The sequence below is a fragment of the Nipponia nippon genome, unplaced genomic scaffold (assembly GCF_047370975.1).
Source record: "Nipponia nippon isolate SJK-2023a ecotype South Korea unplaced genomic scaffold, ASM4737097v1 scaffold_5, whole genome shotgun sequence".
NCBI classification, from domain to species: Eukaryota; Metazoa; Chordata; class Aves; order Pelecaniformes; family Threskiornithidae; genus Nipponia; species Nipponia nippon.
This window is the reverse complement of record NW_028262369.1, coordinates 17,291,705-17,314,380: the sequence shown is the minus strand read 5'-3', so window position 1 is coordinate 17,314,380 and position 22,676 is coordinate 17,291,705. Positions and strand designations below refer to the sequence as shown.

At 46.2% G+C, this 22,676-nt stretch overlaps 1 protein-coding gene across 1 annotated transcript; it reads right to left on the bottom strand.

Annotated features, from left to right (window-relative positions):
• Positions 1–7,437: 7,437 nt before the first annotated feature.
• Positions 7,438–12,281, bottom strand: GFER (growth factor, augmenter of liver regeneration). The gene is made up of 3 exons (XM_087732242.1): positions 12,031–12,281; positions 11,474–11,685; positions 7,438–10,631 (listed from the first exon to the last, which is right to left on the bottom strand). Exons 1-3 carry the CDS (start codon positions 12,235–12,237, stop codon positions 10,469–10,471), a joined length of 582 nt encoding a protein of 193 aa, XP_087588368.1. The 5' UTR covers positions 12,238–12,281; the 3' UTR covers positions 7,438–10,468.
• Between the last annotated feature and the right edge of the window lie 10,395 nt (positions 12,282–22,676).

Below are 22,676 nucleotides of genomic sequence, written 5' to 3'. Positions count from 1 at the left end.
TCATGATGATGCTATTCAGTTTTTCTCAATTACAGGTGAGTCATCATCTCTCCAGATCTATTTCTGACTCTCAACAGGAAAAGCAGAATTCAGCCTTTCGTTCCTCAATGTCACCAGCTCAGTAGAAATCACATTTTACTATGCAAAAAAAGAAATGGCTACAAAGAGAATGCCAGGTTGGTCCCTCCTGCTTTCTTCTTGCAGGATGTCTCATGGGGCTGGCCAGGGATTGCACCCCAGTGTCAAGAGCATCACCAGCTCATCCCTGAATGGCAGATTTAGGAACAAAGACCATATTTACTTAAAGGGGTTACCATAGGTGAGATTTTTCAAACAGCTTCAGCAGTTCAGAATTAGCTGTTCAGCGCCCTCAAAAATCATTTTCACGCTTTGAGAACAAACCACCCTGTATCCATCAGCCCAGAGGTACGTACGACAGCAAAGGCAGCCCTGCTCCCCGCAGGCAGCCAGTGCCAAGGAGGCTCCCTTGCTTGGGTCGGGCTCAGCACGCCCCGCACCCCGCCGTGTGAGTGGGTGTCCCGTACAGGCACTGCCACGCCATACATCCCAGGCGGGTCTGTGCAGTGCGAGCAGCTCGCACATGTCAAAGGCTGTGGACAGACCCTCAGAAAACCAACGGCATTAATAAAGCTGTGCGGTAGGGCGTATGTGCAGGAGAGCAGCGTGCTCCTGGGATACCGCACAGGGAATCACCTAGACCTCTGGGGTCTGCTCTTGGTTCTCCGGTGACATTGGAAAAGACACTTCAATCCTCCTGGGCCTCTGCTCCTCCTTTCTAAAATGTCTTGCCCAGCTTATCTGTCCCAACTGGGACAGGCATATTTCGGACAATGCAAAGCACAATGGACGAAGATACTGCCCGAGTCTTTTAGATGCTACCGTAGAAGAAATCCTAACTGTTTCCAGGCAGATACATGGTTTATATGCTTCAGGGCATGACCGTGATGCATCAGGCAAGTTCCCCACAGAAATCCCTTCTAAACTTGTCATCTTTCTTCGAGGTCTGTATCTCCAACTTCTGCTATGTGCAGTATGTTTATACAATCATTTTTCACATCATGTTGTGCTAGCTTTTGTCCCCTGCTACAGTGCAGATAAGGCACAGTAGCTATCTCTAGCCTACATGCAAACTGTATTTCTGTTTCATGTCCTATTGCTGCAAATAAGCTAACAGATACACAGAGCCAGCCAATAATGGGAAAGGATATTGCATCTTGGAACATTTTCCCTGTCAAATGGGGGAAAAGAACAGCGTTTGGAAATGGCACTTTCCAGAGCATTTGTTCAGTTTTAACAAGTTCTGTTTGCATTTACCATTCCCCCTGGATTTCAGTGATGGGGAGCAAACAGAACGGCACGCAGACAAGTGCCTGAGATCTGTCTGTGGTTTGATTTTACATGAGTTTAATTAAGGGTAGTGGAAAGCACGGGTTCACCTTGTGCTTCTTGTAGTCACGTTGACTTCTTAATCTTTGTCTCCAACACAAAAAAGCAATCCGTTTTTTTACCCAGGGGTAAGTACATAGACATGACAACCTTGAGGAGACAAGATGTGGGGCTTTCTCCTTCTTCAAAGCTTGAGTCAGCCCTATCCACTCAGCTAAGGGCTGATTTCAACTAGCTCTACAGAGCCAAGAGTGGCAATGTTTTTCAAGGGCATACGGCTGGACATAACCCATTTATGAAAGCTTACCAAGTTACCTGTTGTCAGCTGAACAACTGTAAGCGATGCTAGCGTTGCTCTGTGAAGCAGAACTTCTTTGCAAAAAATTTCAAGCAGATGGCTGAGGCTAACGCACCCTACTTCACAATCCCGGCACTGCGATCGCTGGGATCGGGACCTGGCCCATAGGAAGCCCAGTAACGGACAAGATGAGTTAATACGATTTCTTTAGCAGGACCGACCATATTTTCTCTTTGGCAGAGGGCAGCAGTGGGATGCTCCTGATTTGGCAGGCAAAACAATCAGCCACACTTTCTACTTAACTTCTCTAAAACAAAATAGTGATGTGAAACCGCCCTGCTCTCAGAACAGCTTTGACAATGTATTTATAGCGAAGCTGCTTCGGCCAAGCAATCCAAATAAGCAGAATGCAGACTCTCTGCAGCATGCAGCCCAAGGGAGCCAGCCAGGCTCCGGCCACGGTTTACAGCCCACCAACTTCAGCAGCTCTGCGAGGTCTGACACTGTCTTTTGCAGGGGCGTGGGTGGTAAAACGGCTTGCCCTTCACATTCCCTGGGCAGCATGCTTGAAGCAGTACTTTGATATATGTTCATTTACTTGTTACTCTGAAATGCTTTGCTTGACATTCATTAGAGTCTGCCTAATATTGCTTTCAGCCATTAGTCTCTGGAAAAACAGGAGAGTTGATGGAAGTACTTGAGAGGTGCTTAGAAATTCATAGTGTCCAGTAACAGAGAGAATGGACTTCCTGATTAGCAATACCTTAGCACACTATCACTAGAAAGCTACTTAATGCCCTCCACCCTAAGAGATCCAAAAATATCTGGAGGATCATTTATTAGCTGGTTACTCATCCACTTCTGAAAAGCAGCCATTTCTCATGTGGGATTGAGCAGTTACTGTGCAAGTACAAACACAAGATAAGTATGCTATAAAAAAAGGCAGAAAACTTTACTAACTGAAATCACCAGGGGAAGATTTGGATAGCAGAATTCAATTGAGATAGCACTTGTTTTGAACAGAAGAGTTAATATCTCAGTACTTACACAAAACCCAAACTGAACAAAAACCCCAAAGGGTTTCAAAATGCTTTTCAGTTGTGAAATTGTGGGCTTGACGTCTCATCTAGTAAACTTATTCTTTGCTTCTTCTCAAAACATTTCATAGCATGAAAAGTTCGGGGTTTTTGGCAAACCAGTAATCTAATCTGATTCAGTCACTGGGCTGAACTCTGCTACATGAAGGTGCACGCCACCTTGGGAGGAGCTAGACGAAAGGGAAATAAGATCCCTAGCTGTTTTCCAAACTGACCTCCTTAGGACCACAACAGCAAGTCACATCGTGTAGGTCCTGACCAACAAGTTGACTTCAGTGCTTGTCATCTGCTACCTGCTCGGCATTGCAGCTAAGCAGGTATGGTAATGCGAGCAGAGCTGACAGCTACAAGGACACAGGGCAGCCTCCGAGCAGCTCGAGCCATGCTCTGACACGCATAACTTCTACAATTCTCATTTGAGCTATATCAAGCTTTGCTGCCAAAGGCGCTCTCCCAGCTACTATTGTTTCTGCTCCTGTTACACAAGAATGCAAGATCCACAGCGCAAGTTCTGGGGGAAAAAAGGGACACAAGATTTGCATAATGAATGTGGTGCTTGTAGTGATACACTGAATATAAGAAACACTTTGTTTCTTAACTGAACATAGCAAGTACCCAACAGGTCCTTGGATTCAAAAGAAAGATGTAACCTGACATAAAGGGGATTTGTGGGATGGATTGAGATGAGTGATTTTATTGTAGTGAACAATCTTGGGCCCAGGCCTATGCAGTACAAGCACATTAAAATAGCCTCCTTGAAAGAGATTGTCATCTAAATAGGAAATACAGGCAAAGGCCGGTGAAACCGCTATTTTTATCCCCATTTTGCAGAAGTGGAAGTGTGGCTGCAAAAGATGAAGTGACTTACCTGGAGTCTAGCAAGAAGCTTATGACTAAGAACTGAATTTTGATCTCTTGAGTCTCTAGCCATATAGGCCTTGTCTTATATACCTTGTATATCTTTTACCCCATCTAAGAAGCATGACATGAGGCACAGTCACAGAATCCACTTTTTGCACTACTGGTAGCTTGGGCCAGATGTCAAGGATGGAAGAAGCCAGGAAAGCCCAGCTCTGCCTGACTGTACTCGGTGTTTGAAAGGAAAGCCCCCATCCAGCACCATCCAGTACTGGGACTTGAGTTTAGACCTAAAGCTTGGTGTTCTGGGAAAAAAGGAAGCTTTGAGGGACTGCATGAGATAGCTGCCTGGTGTCTGCTGTGGGAAAGACATTAATTTAACTCAGCTGTTTTCTTTCTCACAGATCTGCTAATTCAAAGCAAGGCTCCATGAAACTCTGGGATTTCTTCCTACCTCTTCCCATGCAGAAAGGCTGGGTTCCATCCCTGTATCTCAAAAGGAACAGCTTTGCTGAAGTCATGACTGCCATGAGATCTTCCTTCCAAATCCTGTTTTTCCTCCATAAAACATCCAGAGCAGATGACACCCATGCTAAGTAAGTTTGATCCCTTCTCTGACTAAAAATGATGCCTGTTTTCTGACTGCTGTATACCATTCCCCTTATCTACGTCTGGTCTGTGCATGAGCCCACACGTCTGCGCATCCACTGAAGAGCCTGTGTGTAGCACAACTGAGTTGTACCAGCATGGCCCAGCTCACCTTTAGGCAAGGTGCGCATCTGGCTCCCATCTGCTGTTGGCTCAGGTCACAGGAGGAACAAAGCAAGCCACGGGATCTAACCCAAAGCAGCCCCTGCCACCAAGAGGACCTCCAAAGGCTGGCCACAGCTGAAGTCGCTTTCCTACAAGCAAGGAATGCCCTATATATTACGCAGTGCTCTGTATAAAGTGACTGTTACAAAATTATCAGATAAAATTCGTTCACCCTTTCCAATCTGTTAATTACTTAATAAAAAAGCCAGAACTTCTCCATATATGATCAGCTATGGCATGAAGATCAGGTAGGAAACATGCTGGAAATAGCATCCAGACTATTTTATTATACTTTCAAAGTGCAGATTTTAGCTACAGGCAGAGAAATAACACATCCCTCATTTAGGTAATTATAAAAGAGGTATTGCACACTAGTTTGAAAAGTAACTGAAGTCACCAAAATCTCCTCCTAAAACCACAGGAAAGGGCCTAGCATGAGGTAAAACTTTTGGTATCTGGAGCAGTCTGCTATTCCTGAGAAGTGCAAGAGACAGGAAAGTCAATGAAATGCATGCTGTGTTGCCCTCTACTGTTTGCTTGGTTCAGATGCAAAGCAAATTTTCCCCATAGCTTCACCCCTGTGAAGCACATTGCAGTACCAGACAACAGAAGCCGAGAAGCATGATGGTAGGTGATATATGGGAGGGAAAACATGGGACCAGGGAGAAGCTTTTGCATTAGGAGTGCTTGAAAGGTGACCCAGTGACAAGGTCTCTTCTCCCAGGTAGCAAGCAACAGGATGAGAGGAAATGGCCTCAAGTTGTGCCAGGGGAGATTTAGATTAGATATTAGGAAAAATTTCTTCACAAAGAGAATGGTTAGGCATCGGAACAAACTGCCCAGGGAAGTGATGCAATCACAGTCCCTGGAAGTGTTCAAAAAAACGTGTGGATGTGGTGCTCAGGGACATGGTTTAGAGGTGGACCTGGCAGTTAGGTTAATGGTTGGACTTGATCTCAGAGGTCTTTTCCAACCTTAATGATTCTATGAAAGGAAAACCAACAGCCTGCACTAGCACAATGCGTAGAAGCAGAGGGCACCTTTCTGCAGGAAGCAACACAGCAAGGTCGTGGGAGGCAGGGGCAGAACTCAGCAGGCCTGAGTGCCAGGACCACCGTCTAAGTGCTAGACCGTGCCAGATGCTGTAAGTCCAGACAAACACCAGCATAACTTTCTGGGCTGTATTAGCTACCCTTCAGTAGCCCAGTATGTGCAGACGGGATTGTCACACACCAAGTGGAACAGAGCAGTTTCAAACTTGGCAAATGCTAGTGCTGCTTGTTAGACTTTACTTCCAGAAACGTTAAGAATAATTACAAAAATGAAGAACTGACAGCAATAACAGATACCCCAGCATCAGCACACATAAAGATACTGAATCCCATTTATCCTTAGTTGGTAGGAACCAACCTTTGTTCCAGAGTTTTGCAAGTTGTGGCAAGCTTTCTGACATGCAGTAGATGCATGCTGCATGCCAGCTACCACCATCTCTCAGCTCCCTCGACTGTGAATTAATTGTGCATCAGTGCAGACACACCTGAACTGGCTGTGTAAGCCAGCTCGGAAGCATCATGTGTTGTTCACATACACCTCCCTGCGGGACTTGCCAATCCAGGTCAGTGCTCCAGCTGACCACAGCGCTGACCCCTGTCCCCTCGGACAGTCCTCTATGTTCTAACTGCTGGTTTGCCTACATGCTGTTAACTGCGGTTTTGCTTTACTTGCTTGATTTTATTTCCTATTAGCCTACAAAATCAAGAGTTGACTTCACACAACCTTGTTGGCAGTTTCTACTGAAGTGTTTATTCCTGACTACACAAAATACTGAACAGCTCCTCTCCATCATTCAGACAAAAAACCTGAACAGCCACTCCAGAAAGGGGGGGGGGGGGGGGGGGGGGGAATGCTGATAGGAAGGAGTGAAAAAAAACAAAGCAAGATCTAAAATCCTACCCTCTCCAAGCCTGCAAAACTCCAACAGGAAGAAATATCACACACTGCCTGTAAGAGGCTGGAGCAAAAGACACATGCAAACAAAGCAGCTCTTGGGAATCTTACTGTAATCGGGAGACTGTATACACCCAACACATGGCAAAGGACCAGCTAATCCCTGGAAAAATGTTAAAGGCATAGTGGTGCTTCCGCCAACATCTGCACTTGTTACTTGCTTAAGCAACTCTGCCTCCCATTCATGAAGCAGACAGTTCCCTTGTGACTCCCTGCTCTTTGCTTTTGGGGGGGTGGGGGGTGGGGTGGGGGTGGGGGTGGTGAGGGGGAAAGAAGAAAAAAAAAAAATTACAGCGATGAATACAGACCAATCCATGAAAACAGTAAAGTCCTTTGTGAAGCTGAAAGGTTAGCCAGGTGCCTATTACACAGGAGCAGCTCTTGAGGAAGGTCCCACAAGCTCCTTAGGCAGCACCTGCTCCTGACTGTGCTTCGTCTTGCAAGGGCTCCTCGTATTGATAGGAAGCAGCTTCCCCTTTCTGGCAAATGTGATGGGACGTGCATGGTTGTCCAGTGAATACACAGTTAACAAACTGCCCTTCAGTAGATAACACCCTCCGCTGCCATCCTGCTCAAATTCAGCAAGATTTGAGCTACTCCCAAATGTAACACTACCCTTAATGCTGGTAGAAACATAGGACAAGAAAACCACTTGAACCCCATAAAAAGTCCCACTGGTCCCCACATAAAACCAAACTCTGATCTGATGGGCAAGGACCTGCTGTACAAAATCACTGCATTTTTGTACCTTCTTGGCCCAGAGAGAATTGTGTCATTTCAGCAGCACAACAGGGTTGCAGCCTCACCTCATCTGATCAATATGCACACACACAGAATCACGCAACCTCCGTTGAGCAATCAAACTCAGACAGTAATATACTGGCATGCAGAAGGTTAGACACACCAGCACAATATGATGCCTTTTCCTAAGGTCTCACACAGTAGGGGAGCCGGGAATAAACTCAGTTGCTTTATTATTTTCACATCAACAGGAAATATAATTTGAATACAGATATTTTTAAAACTAGATGTAATTAAGTGCATTTAGAAAAGAATTCACAATCTTCTGTACACAAATACAAGTATCTTCAATAGAAATTCCTTACATAAGATTAAAACTTAAGATGTGGTACAAATGAGCAGCAAAAAAAAATCCCCCCCCTCTCCACACAGTCAAGTCCACAGAGATGACAATATGCCCGAGAAACATCTAAGTGAAAGGTCGTCTGCAAAGCCAAAAACATGAAAGAACAGAGTGCAAGCATGTATTTTACCAAATGGCCTAGCAGCCACAGCTAATGGCCTCATTATTAGGAAGCATTTGCTGAAGATGCTGGCTTCAGCTTTAAGACTCTTCCCGTACCCCTGCACCACTGCCAGGACAGCAGAACAGTACATGCTAGCAGAAGGGGCTTTTCCTTCTGCACACCCCTACCACCTCCTTGAACAACACAAGGTGACAAAAAATGCGTTCCCACAGCTGCTCCCCCTGATTTTGAGCAGGATATACATTTATTTTCCTCTCCACACTCTTAAGATGCGGACAGAAGGTTACCATGCGCCTGCCTATCACCAACAGCTTGCCAGCACAAGACAGCAGCGGTCCCAGGACTCAGCTGCAGAGATCAAGTGTGCTTGCACAAAGTAAGTGCAACTCACCAACCTGGCCCATTTCCGGTATTAAGAAGAAAAAGCATGAGACAGGCGTTTTACCAACTTGCTCATTTACGCTGAAGCAAATTAGGAAGAAATCTCATCATCTGTTACACGGGCGATGAAACTGTCACAGAGAATAGTCGAGGGCAGAACAGTAAATTCCTCCTTTAGCACAACCAAGTTCAGAAGAAAATGCCTGTCCACTCCCCCAGCTGCTAAAGCTATCCTGACAGAACTGTGTAATTTAGGTCATGCCTGACAAAAGGGGAGCGGGGGGGGGGGGGGGGGGGTCTACAGCCTTTTTCTTGGTCCTCTCCCCACTAGTGGATACCAATGTGCTTCGTTTGGGGGACCGAGTTTAATACTAAAAAGACAAAACCCAAGGGCTGGAATTTATCTGTTCTAAGAACCTCAACGTGCTAATAGGGAAATTTTCGGAGCACTTTTAATAACCTGAATGATACCTTCAAGTCGTAAGTCAGATTGCATACTTCATCATGTACCTTATCATTGCTTTTGTTGGGTTGGTGTTCAGAAACGTTATTATATAAAAACGACTTCAAGAATAACCAGTCTATAAAGTTTGTCTCATACTGTCTTAACAGGTCCAACTTGAAAGAACTTGAATGCGCCATAAAACACTAAAATGTATTTCCAAAGTTCTTATTGCTTTTTTAAATGCTAAGGAGCCCCATGCACGCAGGTTTGAAGATCAAAGTTCTTAGATATGAGCTGTCATCATTGTAATACTATTACAAAAGTACCATTAACATTTCCAGGTAACACTCACTCTATCAGCAAGAGTAAATTTACAAACGTACTGTAGTGCATAAAATAAGTAAGCTCACCAACACACGCAAGAAAACCTCAGCAGGAAGTACAGAAGGAAAAAGCCTACTATTGTCATGGGTTGTGCAAACTCCTGCAAACTTTTCAGAGCCAGAAATGCAGTAAGGGCATGATATCACTATCTATTTTAAGAACTTGAAATTATTTTGACTCTTTTTTTGTAAACTGTCTCTTTTTATAGACACATGTGTTTATATGCATTGTGATGTAAATCATTTATTCTGCTATTTCACTTGAATCTGAAATTCACATTTATGTATCAATACGCTGATGCAGTATAACTGACCTAGGAAAAATACACATAGCATGGATTCTGACCAGTTTCTACAGAGGGAATCTACCCTAGGGACTCCTTTGAGTCCCCTGTGCAATAAATACTACATAAAGTGGACATGAAAGTCTTAAGCAGGACTCAAATACTGCAGGGGGCTTGTAAAGTCCTTTTGTTCTAGAGAGGTTTTCAGCTAGGGGATAACACCAGAATATCGACCAGGTCAGGAAGTACCAATCAAGAATTTCAAAACACAAGTGACACCTCAGAAATACTGTATGCTAACCAATGCTGAATACGCTTCATTACAGCTGTCAGTCTCAAGCTATTTTCACGACTGACAGAAGTTCACAGCAGAGATGTAGAGGTTATACACTTTAAGATTAAGTAGTTCAGTAGAAGTTATCATCATACCACTTCTGGATCCAAAGAAAATTAGCAATCAATTTAAAACATTTGAATTTCACCCAGTTGATATCTCATTCCATTCATCAGACAAGGTGTTTTTTTTGTCCTGCTTTAGTCTCCCTTTCTACAATGTCCTCTTACATGATAAGTTGAAACATAAAAATAGAATGAGAAATCTGGGATCCATGATTTTAGTATTTAAATTAAATATACCTGCCTTCAGGCCTTTTGTCAAAGGAACTGGATCCAAGTTTAACAAAAAGCATTGGATATCTCAGAAAGAGCGATCCAGTGGTACAGACTTGGCACAAAACACAGCATGAGTTTCGCTATCAGAACAACAGAAATTAAAAATTACAATTAATCAGATGCATTTTCTAAAACATCAGAATAATGCCTGCAGATAAACGTAAAATGCCACAGGGCAGCCCTCTACAACTGTGTTCAGGGAAAAAGAATTCTAGTCACAGAAATAACCAAATGCCCCTAAAATAAGGAAATGTCATAATGAAAAACTCTCCACGAGTTTGTCAGTGACTTAATTTCACAGGTTTCTGGCAATTCCTGCATCAAATGTAAGGCCTCAGTCCCTCAGGTAATACATTTATGTAATCATTTATCAAAATACTATTAGGATAAGATTTTCAAATTTACTTTTAGAATTGGTTTACGTTTATTTCCACAAGCCATATCAGTCACACACATAAGCAGGCAAACACAAAGTTATTGACTCACACATCTCCCTGTAGTGACTCGACACCAGATTCAATTGGTCTGTTAGATTTCCAAAGCAGTCTCTACGGATTAATCACAACTACCATCTTTCCAACCATCTCGCCAGCGCTCATCCACACGAGAGCAGTCAAATTCAGATTTCCCCAGTTTCCTGTTCACTTCATTATGAAGAAGACACAACCACTGGGAGAAGTTATTTCTGTTGCTAGTATCAGGCTGATTTGTACGTAATCTGCAAACAGGGAAGAGGAAACATATGTTACTTCTTTACAGTCACCAACTTCAATACCCAAAGCAGGCACATAGCACACAGACAGCCGGGGTCGCCTTTTCTGCTGTTGCAAGATGAGTCCCAAAGAGATCTCAGAAAAGAGCACACAGACATCAGTAAAAACCAGAGGCCGAACCTCCACTATAAAATACTGATGGCTGCAACTTGCTTGGTTTCATTCAGTGCCTAGTCTTGTCAACTGGAAAAGACGCAGGAGTCAAACAGCTTATCCATGATAAAAAGCAAGAAGTACTCGAGTTCATCAAAACACCAAATTAAAAAAAAAAAAAGGAGAATAATAAATGAAAAATATCGAGCAGTTGTTTTGCCATGTGATGGCTGCTAAGTCAATGAATAGGTTTCACCATCCAGAAAAGAGGAGGTTCTTTCAAGAAACAAGTTGCCAGTAACAGGAGTAGAAAACTTTATTAAACATCACAGCCCACGTTGGTCTTTGCTTCCACTGCTGAGGTTGCCAATAAAGAGGATTTTCTGGAGTAGAAGAACTCTTGCCTCCTGAATGCGAAATTATTTCAAGTCCTAGTCTAATTCCACAACTGAGCGCAAGTCCAGTTTGAACCAGAAAATCACAGAATCACCTCAGGGAGACCTTGGAAGCAACACACAACCTAACAGCATAAGAAAAGGCATTTGTTTTCTGAGTAAGTGTATCTCTGATTTATGCAATAATGGAAGAAACCCGTTCAGGTAGCTACAAACCCTAAATGCAGGAAGAGCTGCTGATATGCAAATAGCCGCTGCAGCCCAGCAGCCACGAAAAAAACCCCGATGAAGCAACTCACCTTTCCCTCAGATCCTCAGCGCAGTGCTCACAGGGGTAAAACTTGGAGAAGAGGTTGATGAACTCCCTCATCTCCTTCTGCTGGGCACCAGTGGGGTGGTCGGGGTAGTACGCTGCCATGGTGTGCAGGAACGCCCAGGTGTTGCGGCCCAGCTGCTCGCTGTCGAGGGGACAGTCCGGCGGTGGCTCTTTCTCCTCCACGACCGTCGGGTCCTGGAGCAGCAGAGAGAGTTGTGAGGGGACAACGGCGCTTAGTGAGGAAACAGCCCCTTTGCACTCTGGTGGGAGGACGAGATGGCGGGGGACAGGCCCTTCGCACCCTCAGCAGGGGACAACGGCTGAGCCCCCCTTCACACCCGGTGGGGAGAAGATGGAGGCCCCGTTCACACCCCCACAGAGGGGAAACCCTGCCCCTGGCCCCTTCACACCCTGAGGAGGGGGCCACACAGCCCTATCACCCTTGGGGGGCAGGACAGAGGCCCACTTCACAGCTCTGCAGGGGCTGGAGGTACGACAGCCCCCCGGGGCAGACAGGGAAGCCTCCCGCCGCCGCCTCACCCCGCCGCCCGGGGCCGCCCGCTTCCTCTGCTCGCGGAGCCAGGTCTTGAAATCCGTGCAGGCTCGGCACGGCTTCTTGGACGGCTCCTCCGCCCCGGAGCCCGCGGCGCCGTGCGGGACGGCGAAGGGGAAAGCGAAGGGACCGTTGTCGGTGCCCGGGAACGGGGAAGCGCTGCGACCCGGCCGGCCCTCGCCGGGCGCCGCCATCTTTGCGCCGCGGTGCACCACGGGCCGGGGCGGCCGCCGCGGGAGGCGCCATTTGAATTGTCCCCGGTTTCCCTCAGGTGGGAGCGGGCGGCGCGGCCCGGCCGGCAGCGCGGAGAGCCGGGGCCGGGGCCGGGCCCTCGACCTCGACCTCGACCTCGGGAGGGCCTCGCTGTACCCCCGGCCGGGCGCTGGCTCGAGGGACGGAGCTTTTCCCGGGTCTGGGTGAGGAGGCTCGGCCCTGGGCGTTCGTCATTAAACGCCACATGCAGAAGTGCACGTTTCTGATGGTTTTTTTTTGCCAATACAGCAGCAGGCTCTGGGTTTGAATCTTGTGTTTGAGGAGAACAGGGCAGGTTTTCCTTCACACGGTGCAGTGATGTGAGCCTCCCGCCTGCGCCTGTCCACCTTGCATCTGTATATATATATATATATATATATACACACACTATATATATATACACACTATGTATATATAGTGTGAGGCAGAGCTCATGGGATGGAAGATGTGGCCTACGTGCCAGCGGTGGTGAAGAGCACCTCAGCATTATCTCCAGCACAGTGATACAGTCCACAGCGTGATTTAAAGAAGAAATAAATGGGTAACTCAATTCCAACTCATGCACCTGTAGCAGAACACACCCGTATCAAATTTTATGTGTTTTAACACCTGTCACATGCTTGTAAAACTATATTGAGGAAGGATTTACTTACCTCTTTCCAAGAGCGTTTGCACGTGTTACGCAAGGGCAGGTCCGTTGAAGAAGTGAGCCCTTGCCTGCGGCCGGGAGCGGCTGGGCTGCTCAGGGGTGAAGGAGAGCCCAGGCCTTGCCCCAGTGCTTCGGTCTCGAGCGGACATTCAGCTGCTATCCTTTTACTCCTGTTGAGCCACGGGCTTGCGAGCACGTGAGGATGGTGACCCAGCTCCTGGGCAACGGTCCAGCACGGCATCAGCTTCAGAGCTGGGTCTTTTACCCCTTGGAAAGGTTAATTAGCTGTGGCTTGGCACTGTGCTAAAAGTGCAGGTAAAGCTTTTGGCCGATGCGTCCTGTAGTCTAGTGGGTGTGACCGCCTGAAGTGCACCCCACAGCCAGGCTCTGAGACACAGCACCCTTGGGAAGTTCTTGACGGGGGTTCAGAGGATGAAAAGTTGGGGGGCAGCACAGTCTTGCTTTTTTCCTTATTTTTGTCTTGACACTAGAGGTTTTGAGGCCACAGGATAAGTCTCCCACTGTGGACAATGCACTCTAGAACGTGAATTTTGTATCCACTTCCACTTTTCACCTCTTCATGTCCTGCAGGTCAAGTGAAAAATATGATTATTTTGCTTAATGCAAACAAATGTATGGCCAGCATGAAGGTGGACCAAAATATCATCTTAAGAAATCTTGTATTGGCTGGCTGGGATAGGTTTTTGCCTCCCCTCCCTCCTCTTCCCCTTCAGGCAGCACCAGCCCTTTCATGTCCCTTCAGGCAGTCACGGCCTTTCTCCTTAGCAGCTCCTACCCCTACAAATAGCTGTACTTCTCCACATCCTGTTCCTTCCAGGCTGTTTCGTAGCCTGTTTGAAATGCATCTTGAGTCTTTTGCCTGATGTTAAGTGCTGTTGTGCCGCCAGTTCTGCAAAGACACAATTTGTATGAAAGCTGCTGGAAAAATACTGCTCATTTTCAGCTGTTATCCTCTGATATATTTAACACAGCATGGTGTAAAATGTTTAGTAGGTAATGCATCATTTTAGAGAAATGCTTCAAAGACTTGCCTTTGAAAAAATTTCAAAACTTAGTGTGCTTTACGTGGAAATGGCTGATCTGTTTCCCGGTCTGTGTGGCACTGAGCTGATGATCTGGATCTCCATCTTTGGGCCTCCTATTTACCAGTGCTCCATTTTTTATTCATTTGCAATTTCATGAGAACATTTCTTTGCTGACAGTCGTGAGGGAGGGAGAAGAGATATGAGTAACTGATAGGAACTACTGAAATGGCTTTGTCTAAAGTTAGAGACAACTATATATCTAAATTTCACACACAAAGGAAAGATCAAGTAGGGGAAAAGAGATTCTTTATGTTTGTTTACCTTATCCACCAATAAATATTTAAATGATGTTGATGACCTCATTCTTTTTTTTTAATTCAGGAAAAAAGGTATGCTGGTATCTGGAAGAGAACCCCGGGGGATTTCCTACAGTGCTTTATTGCTTAGCCTTCAAGCAATTAAATAGTTGCAGAGATGTTTCTAAGTCACAGCAATCTCCTTTGGCTATTAACAGTCTGTTTGCTTCCTTGTTAGTGATTTCATTATTGAGTTAGTTAAAATATAAGCATTTTTTTTTAATTTATTTAAAAGGAAAAAGTTCATAACCTGGAAAGAAGCTGTTGCTTACAGAGAGATTTGTGCTCAGCATTGCTCCCCCTGCCCCTTCTCTGGTCGGCTGTAAGAGCAGAGCTGGCTCTTTAGGAAAAGGTGCTCCCAATTTTCTCTATTTGCCCTCACAGTCGGCATCATCTTGTTTCAAAGCAGGCAAGGAGAAAAATGGAAAAGTGCTCAGATTCAAATCAGAGCAAGGAAATCCACTTTACTGTCTCTAATTGAATCCAAGCACAGAGCCCAATTAATTCCATCCAAAGGAAGGAACATGGTGCAGAGCAGAGGAAGGATGTGGCAGCCCTCCTTCCTGCTCTCCCTTGGACAACCCTTCTGTTATGTCCCAGCAGGAGCCTGGTGGATGCCCCGTGGAGGGTCCCAACGGGTGACAGCATTCAGCCGTGTGTCCCTTGCCGGGATTGTGTGACACTGGAGCATCCCGGCGCATCCTTGCACCACCACTGCCCCGTCTGCTCAAAGCCTGCTGGAGGGCGCTCAGACCAGGCAGAGAAGCTGCAGCGCGGTCGGGTGACGTGTGAGCTTGGTGGGGACAGAGCTCTGGGGCTGAAGGAACCCATGGTGAGCCCTGGCAGGCCGGCGCGGTGCATGCTCCCACCGAGCCCTCTGGTTCCAGCACTGTGATTTAGGAGCTGGCAGCGTGGTAGAGCCTGTTACCAAACAAGCTCCTAACAAAGATCGCTCCTAAGAGCGGCTGCTTCCTCAGGGCAGGGAGCAAAGCACGGCTCCATCCCACGCTGCCCGGCCGAGGCTTCCTTGGTGTGTGGTTCAGGCACCTGCTGACAGTGGCACCTTGCAGTGCCTCTGGGCACGGGCGCTGCCAACAAAGCACCTATTTTTCAATTATTTATGCCTGCGAGACCAGACTCATTGAAGTTTACTGAATAGGTGCTACTTCCTCACAGCTGCTTAATCCGTGGCTGGAATAGGGTAATGTGCAGGATGGCAATGACAGTAATTACCAGGAAGCATTAGTAAAACCTGCGCTTGAGAAAATGAAAAGGGTGTGTTTGCCTTTCTCAGAGGAAGGCCGCTGTTTAATGTTCTGCTCTTATCTTTGGCGCTTGCTAAACAAGAGCTTGGGAACTGGCAGCTGACAGTGGGTGCATGGGGAAGGAAGAAGAAACGGGCAGGCAATGGGAGATGACCCATGTTTGAGGACAGATACGCATCCCTCTGCTCGCTCTCTAGCACGAGGGCGGCAGCTGGGGCTGGACACCCCCCTGGGGCCGGACGCCCCCCCCGGCACTCTGAGCATTGCTGCACCGTGGCCAGAAAGTCGAGTCAGGATGGGCAAAATGCATGGCACAAGCATACCCACAGCGGGCTTTGGGCAAGGACAGAGGCCTGAGCTTAAATGCAGCTCCTGAGCAAAAGAGGGGCGACCCCAAGGAGGGGACACCCCAAGGAGAGGAGACCCCAAGGAGCCTTCACGTAGCTCTTTTCCCAGCAGTGTGACCCCAGGTTACAGCAGGATGCTCATTTATGTATGGGTATGACTATATCTACAGAAAGGCTGCTAATGTTCAAAGATAACTGGCTTAACACAGAGAGGACAAAACTCTTGCTGCTACCCTTACAGCCCACTTTCTAGGATGCAATAGGATTGTTTGGAAATGCAATAGCCTGCAAAGCCAGTGAGCCCGGACTGCCTGCTGGCAGGTGTTTTGCTCCATTACTGCAATAAAAAGTTAGATTTTGACCAGAGAACAAGGAATAATATTCTCAGAGCTTTCTGCTTCATTTGGGAACCTAAACACCACTGACTTTTCATTAATTTATTTAAAGTTCTTTGGAAAAGTTTACCCCATACCTCTCAGGATTCTTACAAATTTTTTTGTGATGGTTTTGTAGATAGTTCCAGTTGAATGTCACTGTTGCCCTCTCCAGGAGAATACACCAACAGGAAGCTGACTTGTATTTACGTGTAAGGATGTGAGCCTAAAGTACAACCAGTTACAAAGCCAGCATCAGCAATTAGTCATGCAGTTTGAGAAATGACAGTCAACTAGGAAACAGCAACAACAACAACAAAAGTATATTTGCAGGTAAGTGAATCATATTGAACATTTTTGCTTGTATACAAGAAATGCATCACCTGCAAAATTTCCCAAGGCATGAATTTATCTCCCAATTATTAGGAAGGAGCCTGCTGCCATACTGACACACTTCACTGCCAGTGAATGGGTGAGACATCAATCTCAGTTCAGATCCATCCAGAACTATTAAAATCTGTTCAAAAGTCTGAGGTGTAAGACTTTGCACAGAGTATATCAAGACTCTGCCTTGCTCAGATCTGGGGGTCTATACGCAGGGACTGTGGTACGTTATTTTAAAGTTTGTTCTGTTTTTATGTGTAGATCCTCTTGATGATTAAAATGGGAATTCAGAAGTAGTAGTTTATATATTTGCAATGGCAGAAATAGGGAGAAAACCAAATTATTTTCTGCAAGTTGGTACAGCCAGTCCTCTGACGTTTGTGTCGTGCTCCAGTCTGTCTCCTACATCCCAGACTCTCTCCGAGCATCCATGGAATCAGCTAATGCATTCTGAGCACAGACACAGCAAACTTGGTGTTTTCCTTTTGTGCTCTTGAAAAATAAAGCACAAAATCTTCAACGAACAGCTCCCATTCCTCTTGGCTTTGCAACAGGAGGCTGGCCCGACTGCCCTCTGTGAACGCCAGGAGGGCTCAGGGTGGGCTGCAGCGTGGACAGGGGCTTCTGCTGCTGCGGCAGAACTGACTGCACGATGAGAGCACCCTTTGTTTTAGTAAGAAGATACTATTTGAAGTTCATTAAAAAATGTTGTAGCATGCTGTTTCCCATGTGGATTTTGAGGGTCCTTCCTTATCAGAGATTCCCATTTTTGTCTCCTAAAAATTAATGACCCTGATGTTATGAGAGCTGTGCTGTTAAAATCGCTTGTCCCGTACAGGACAGGTACACCTGGTGGTTTCTGTCTTTTTCCCCATCCTTAAGCAGCTCTCCTTGATTTTAGGGTGATTCCTTTTTCTAGAAGTAGGTGAAAGCAAGTGGACAGTAGTAAGTCTCAATCAGTGGTGGAGGAAGAGATTTTTCTCAGATAACAATTGCTGTGAGAATGTGTTGAACCGTTAAGAATTAAACATTAATGAAACAACAGTTCTCCTTCCACATTACTCTTGTCCCCGCCAGCTTTTGAGTGAAGATTAAATATTGTTTTCCTGTTTTCTGAAGGGGGAAAGGAACACAAAGACCTTTCCTCTGAAATAAAGGTGAACTTTTAACTTGAGATACCAGCACTGGTGGAAACCCCAGGAGAGATAAGGCACTTTGCATATTCTGGTTATTGAAGGCAGTGGGGAATGAGGAAAGGGTAAGAAGAGGATGAGCATTTCTCTGACTAATCTGGGAGGACTACAACAGTCTTGTCTCTGATCAGACTTTACCATATTTAGCATGAAGTAAGAACAGATTTTGCCCAAGTGAAAACAGTATTTCTACACGTTCACCGGTGCTTGCTTCGCTTGCCGTTGGCCATACAGGTTGTGTTGCTGGGATTTTCCCCTGATGGATTTCGGAGCATGCGGGGCAGGCTGTGCACTGCGGAGGCACAGCCTCCTCGAGGCTTGAAATCCCTTGGAAACTCAACCCTCCTTTCCATCTCCCTTCATATCCCGTAGCTGGGTCCCAGCATGTACAAATGCTGCATTGGCCTCATACCACGCAACGCACTTATCAAACACCTTTTTTTTTTCCCTCTAGGAAATGATGCAGGAAACTTTCTCTTGCAGCAGCTTGAGTAACATTCTCATTCTTCCTGGAAGTTTTCTTCTTGAATCATGCTTTTGTCCTTTGCATAACCTTAGAAAAACATGCCACTTTTACAAAGGAGCTATGAAATTGTTGCAACAAGTGCTTGGTAAACTTGGGCTGGTCCATCATGCCCTGGGTGACAAGCAAACCTCCTGCGAAAGGCTGCTTTGTCCCTGGGCTGGGTGGCTGGATCCCAAGGGCATTTCAAGGAAAATTTGCTCTGTTGCTTTAATCTCTCCCAGCCGGCTGGTGCAAGGTTTGAGGGAGTTTGATGTGATGCTGTGATTTTATACCAGCCCGCTGGCTGCAGCCACGTTGTCAATGACCAGGGGTGGACGGGACCCCGTGTCCTGAGCCCTGGTCTCCTGCACGGGGGCAATAACCAGGGATGCCCTGGGCATGAGTCCGTTGTGGGATATTGCAGATTAAAAGGAGCGTCACTCATGCTGAGGTGAGAGGGTGGCAGAGGAAAGCAGAAACAGGCATGGAGCAGAGAGGAGAACAAAAGTGCCCAAGGGAGCCAGCCCCTGATGTGCCTCTCCATGGGCTGGCTCGTGAATCCATGGTGATTGTGTGCAGTTTCCTTGTGGAAAAGGCAGATCAAGGGCTTGTAGAAAATGAGCACTGTCTTTTCCCAGCACTGCCGTAGGAGGCCTTGCTGGCTGGGACTGTTTCTAAGACAGATCAGGTAGCAGCACTGCAAAATTACTTTTTCTTCCTTCCAGCAAAAGCTGCCTTACCAGCCTGAGCTGGTGGAGAACAGAGAAACATGCTCAGCCTTACTGGATCTTTGGTCTCAGTAGCAGGAGGAAACTGTTATAAGCTGCAGCAATTCACTGTGATCCGAATGAAAATGCTGCTTGCAGTTATTGCAAAATCCATTCTTGGTGCTGTGCAGACACTGCAAGTTCATCACCTGGAAAGGAAGGTCCTGCACAGAGCCCCGGTGCAGATACCTACCGTCCAGCTCCCATTATTGTACATACAATGCCAGTTACTGCGGCTCTTCATGCTCGAGCCCTGTTTATCATGAATAAATCTGCCCATGAGTAGTTAGTGAACCCCTGCACTGAAGATGGATGTGCATCTTCGGAAGCTTCTGCAATGCAGCCGCTTCTAGGGGTGGAGAAGTGCTGTGCTGCTGCGTGCGCTCAAAGTATTTCTGAATCAGATTCATCTGGCCACTGAGAAATGCTTTAGTGCCTGCAGCAGCTGCTGAAATTAGGAGGAAATGAAATACCTTCTTCTGGGTTAGATATTGCAAAATCTCTCATCCCAGCCTGTGTGAAAGTTCAACTGCTTCCTTTGTTTATGAGATGAAGGATATTTTTGTCAACTCCAGTGTTTGATTTTTTAAAAATTTTTAAATAAGGGTCTGTTCCTCTATTTATTGGAAGTCTGAAACCTCTTTGTACTCTTAAAATCAGCTTTTAGCAGCTGGGCTTTTCATTAAAGGTGTTGATAGGTCATGTGTTATCACAGGTGACCTTCAAGAACAGTAAAGGGCAGTTTTTGATCCTGAAGGTGATGGTGGGAAAAGATGAACCTCTCCTACCGGCGTTGTTCCAGGCAAGGGCCCCCCGCGGCTCCTTCTCATTTTTGTGTGTGTGCATTTGTGACAAGGCCATTGCTTGTGAGACTTTGAAAATGGCTGTGGTGGAGCTGGTGAAGAGCTGCCTTTGGCTACCCCCAAGTGCTCAAACTCTACTCTGGCTCTCGCTGGACGCAGTGAAGGATTGGTCCAGGCACTTGTCCCACCGAGGCTGCTCTACTCTGGTTAAACACACCAGATTAAGTTACTCCTGATCCATACTGAAATGAAAAGAAAACCAGACCCTCAGTGTTTATTTGTCATGGAGATTTTACACTTGGTGGAGGGAAGCTGGTCTTGCAATGGAAATAGCAGAGGGGACAGCCCGGGTGGCCAGCGAGCCTCCCTGAAGCCACTGGATGATCTACCCTGTCCTTCAGACCGTGGACTCTTTGGGGCAGGGACTCTTGGGTGACTATACCTTAGTCACTTTCTGTGACACAAGCAGTATTTTATATACCCAGAGCAGCTGTTTTATGGTGGTAGCGATGTTCCTCGAGTAGCAGGAGGCAGAGCTCCACCTTTGCAAGGCATGCGTGGCTTTCTTGAAGCAGGCTGCAAAACGTCTGCAGTTATTATGGAGGAAAACTTGTGTTTCCTCAGTCTTGTCACAGCTGGACAGTCCACTCCTGTATATTAGTTGTTAATTTATGTTCTCTTTTGTACCTTGTAAAACAACTAAAGAAAATAGTAAATCCCGTCCTCGAAAACTATGTAAATAAACACTGATGATGAAATAGCAGTGCCCAGCAATACTTGCTGAGTTTTACTTCTTCCGGGCAGACCACTCCTACCTTTCAGTTAATTACACATAAGGAAGCACCAATTTATGGCAGGATGATACGGAGGTAGTAGAAGACGCAAAGTAAACTTGACAATGTCAGGAAAATGGTGTTTTGGTTTGTTTTTTCATAAGTGTGCTCAAACGTATCCAGCAAAGAAGTGGAATTAATAGCTTCTTCTTATCAGTTATCCATCCTTCCCAACAGAAATGGCCCTGATCTGTCAGGGTTTTGCGAAGGAGGTGCAGCAACGCTGTTGAGGAGCGCTTGTGCTGATCCAGAGGCAATCTGGCACAGTCCTTCCTTCAGTTTCACAGACAGAGTCACTTTAGACTAATAATAGTCATTAACGTGACTCATTAGATCTTGAGCAGACAGTTTCTTGACATCAAACTTGACAACAACAAGGCAATGATACTGCTGTAACGACTGCAGAGTCTTGAACTGAGCTCTCTGGGATGACACCCAGTGTTGTTATCTCTGAGTAGTGCCTGGCCATTCTCCCCCCCGTAGCTCTGTTCTGCATTGCAGTGACCTTTGCTTCTGCAATACACTTTCTCAAGAACTAATTCTTGAGTTTTGAGTAGTTTTGCTCATACTTCGCTTTATCTGAGATCTCTGTCACCAACCAATCTCCCCCAGAAAATCAGCTCTCCAAACTGCATGGCTGGCCCTTCAGCCTGCGGGGACTTGCAAAGCTCCATGTAGTTTCACCTTCCTGTTGTAACATTTCATTATATGTTTTCCACACCCCCCTTCTGCTTGAATTCCCTGAGAATGGTGAAATACGGCAAAGCCTTTGGAACTAGCAATTGCCAAAACCAAGGCTGTTTCCTATGCTTCTTGTTTTCACCGACAGCCACAGTACCTGCTGACATGGAGCGACGTGCTGTCTGACCCTCTCCTGGCCGTCTCCTATGTGTAGAGAGATTGCAGCTCCTCTAAAATCTTAATTGTCTTTGGCTTTTCCCATTCAGGGTAAATATGTTTAAACCTTTACGCTTGTGGAAATACATTGTGTTTTGTGTTTGCTCTGAGACAGGAAACCAGTCAAATGTACTTTGTCAAGAGTCTTGATTCCAGCTTTTCTGAGAGCTACATAACAGAGCCATGTAAAGGCAAGCTTGTCCCCGGCTTGGCTGCCAAGGAGAAGCCTGTGAGCGTGGGTATGATGACAGGGAGTTGTGAAGGTTTTTGCCATCTCAGAGACTGGTAGCTTCTAGATAAGCACGATCGTAAAGAATAAACTCACTGGATGAACCGATTTCCTCTCTCTCCATAAAAACCTTACCTTCTGTGCCAGGTAGACTTAACAGCACATGCTTTTGCTGGACCCTCTGTGAACAGAAGGATGGAGGGTCCGATTCCAGGGCTGTTGAGGGCAGCGAGCCTCTTTGCATTGCCTTTCCTCAGGGCAGCTGCTGTCTGGCTTCATGAGCCAGGAAGTGCCCTGGAGATGCCATCGAAGGGGTTTTCCCACGAAACTTGCGCAGAGGACCAAAGTGCTCTCTGTATAGCTTTCCCTTCCCAACAGAGGACAGATATCCAGCAGCAATAGATTGAACTACAACAAAACCACTTCCTTTGTCCCCAGAAACTGCCATCCTGCTGTGCAGCACGTGCTCATGAAACACAAACCAAGGCCCTACTCGCCATATTTTCTGGCCATCCAGAAGGAATCTTGTTTAGCTTCCTATTCAGATTCTGAGGTTTTTTTTGGTAAATGAAAAATAATCCACAGCTGTTTTGAGGGTTTTGAGACACCAGGTGTAACTGGAAAATGAAAGGGAAGGCAAGGCTGAGCCTCTCAATTTGGGCTCCAATAATGATAATGATCCAATTTAGGCTTCATCAAAGAAGAGGGGGAGGGAGGACGGAGAAGGCGGTTT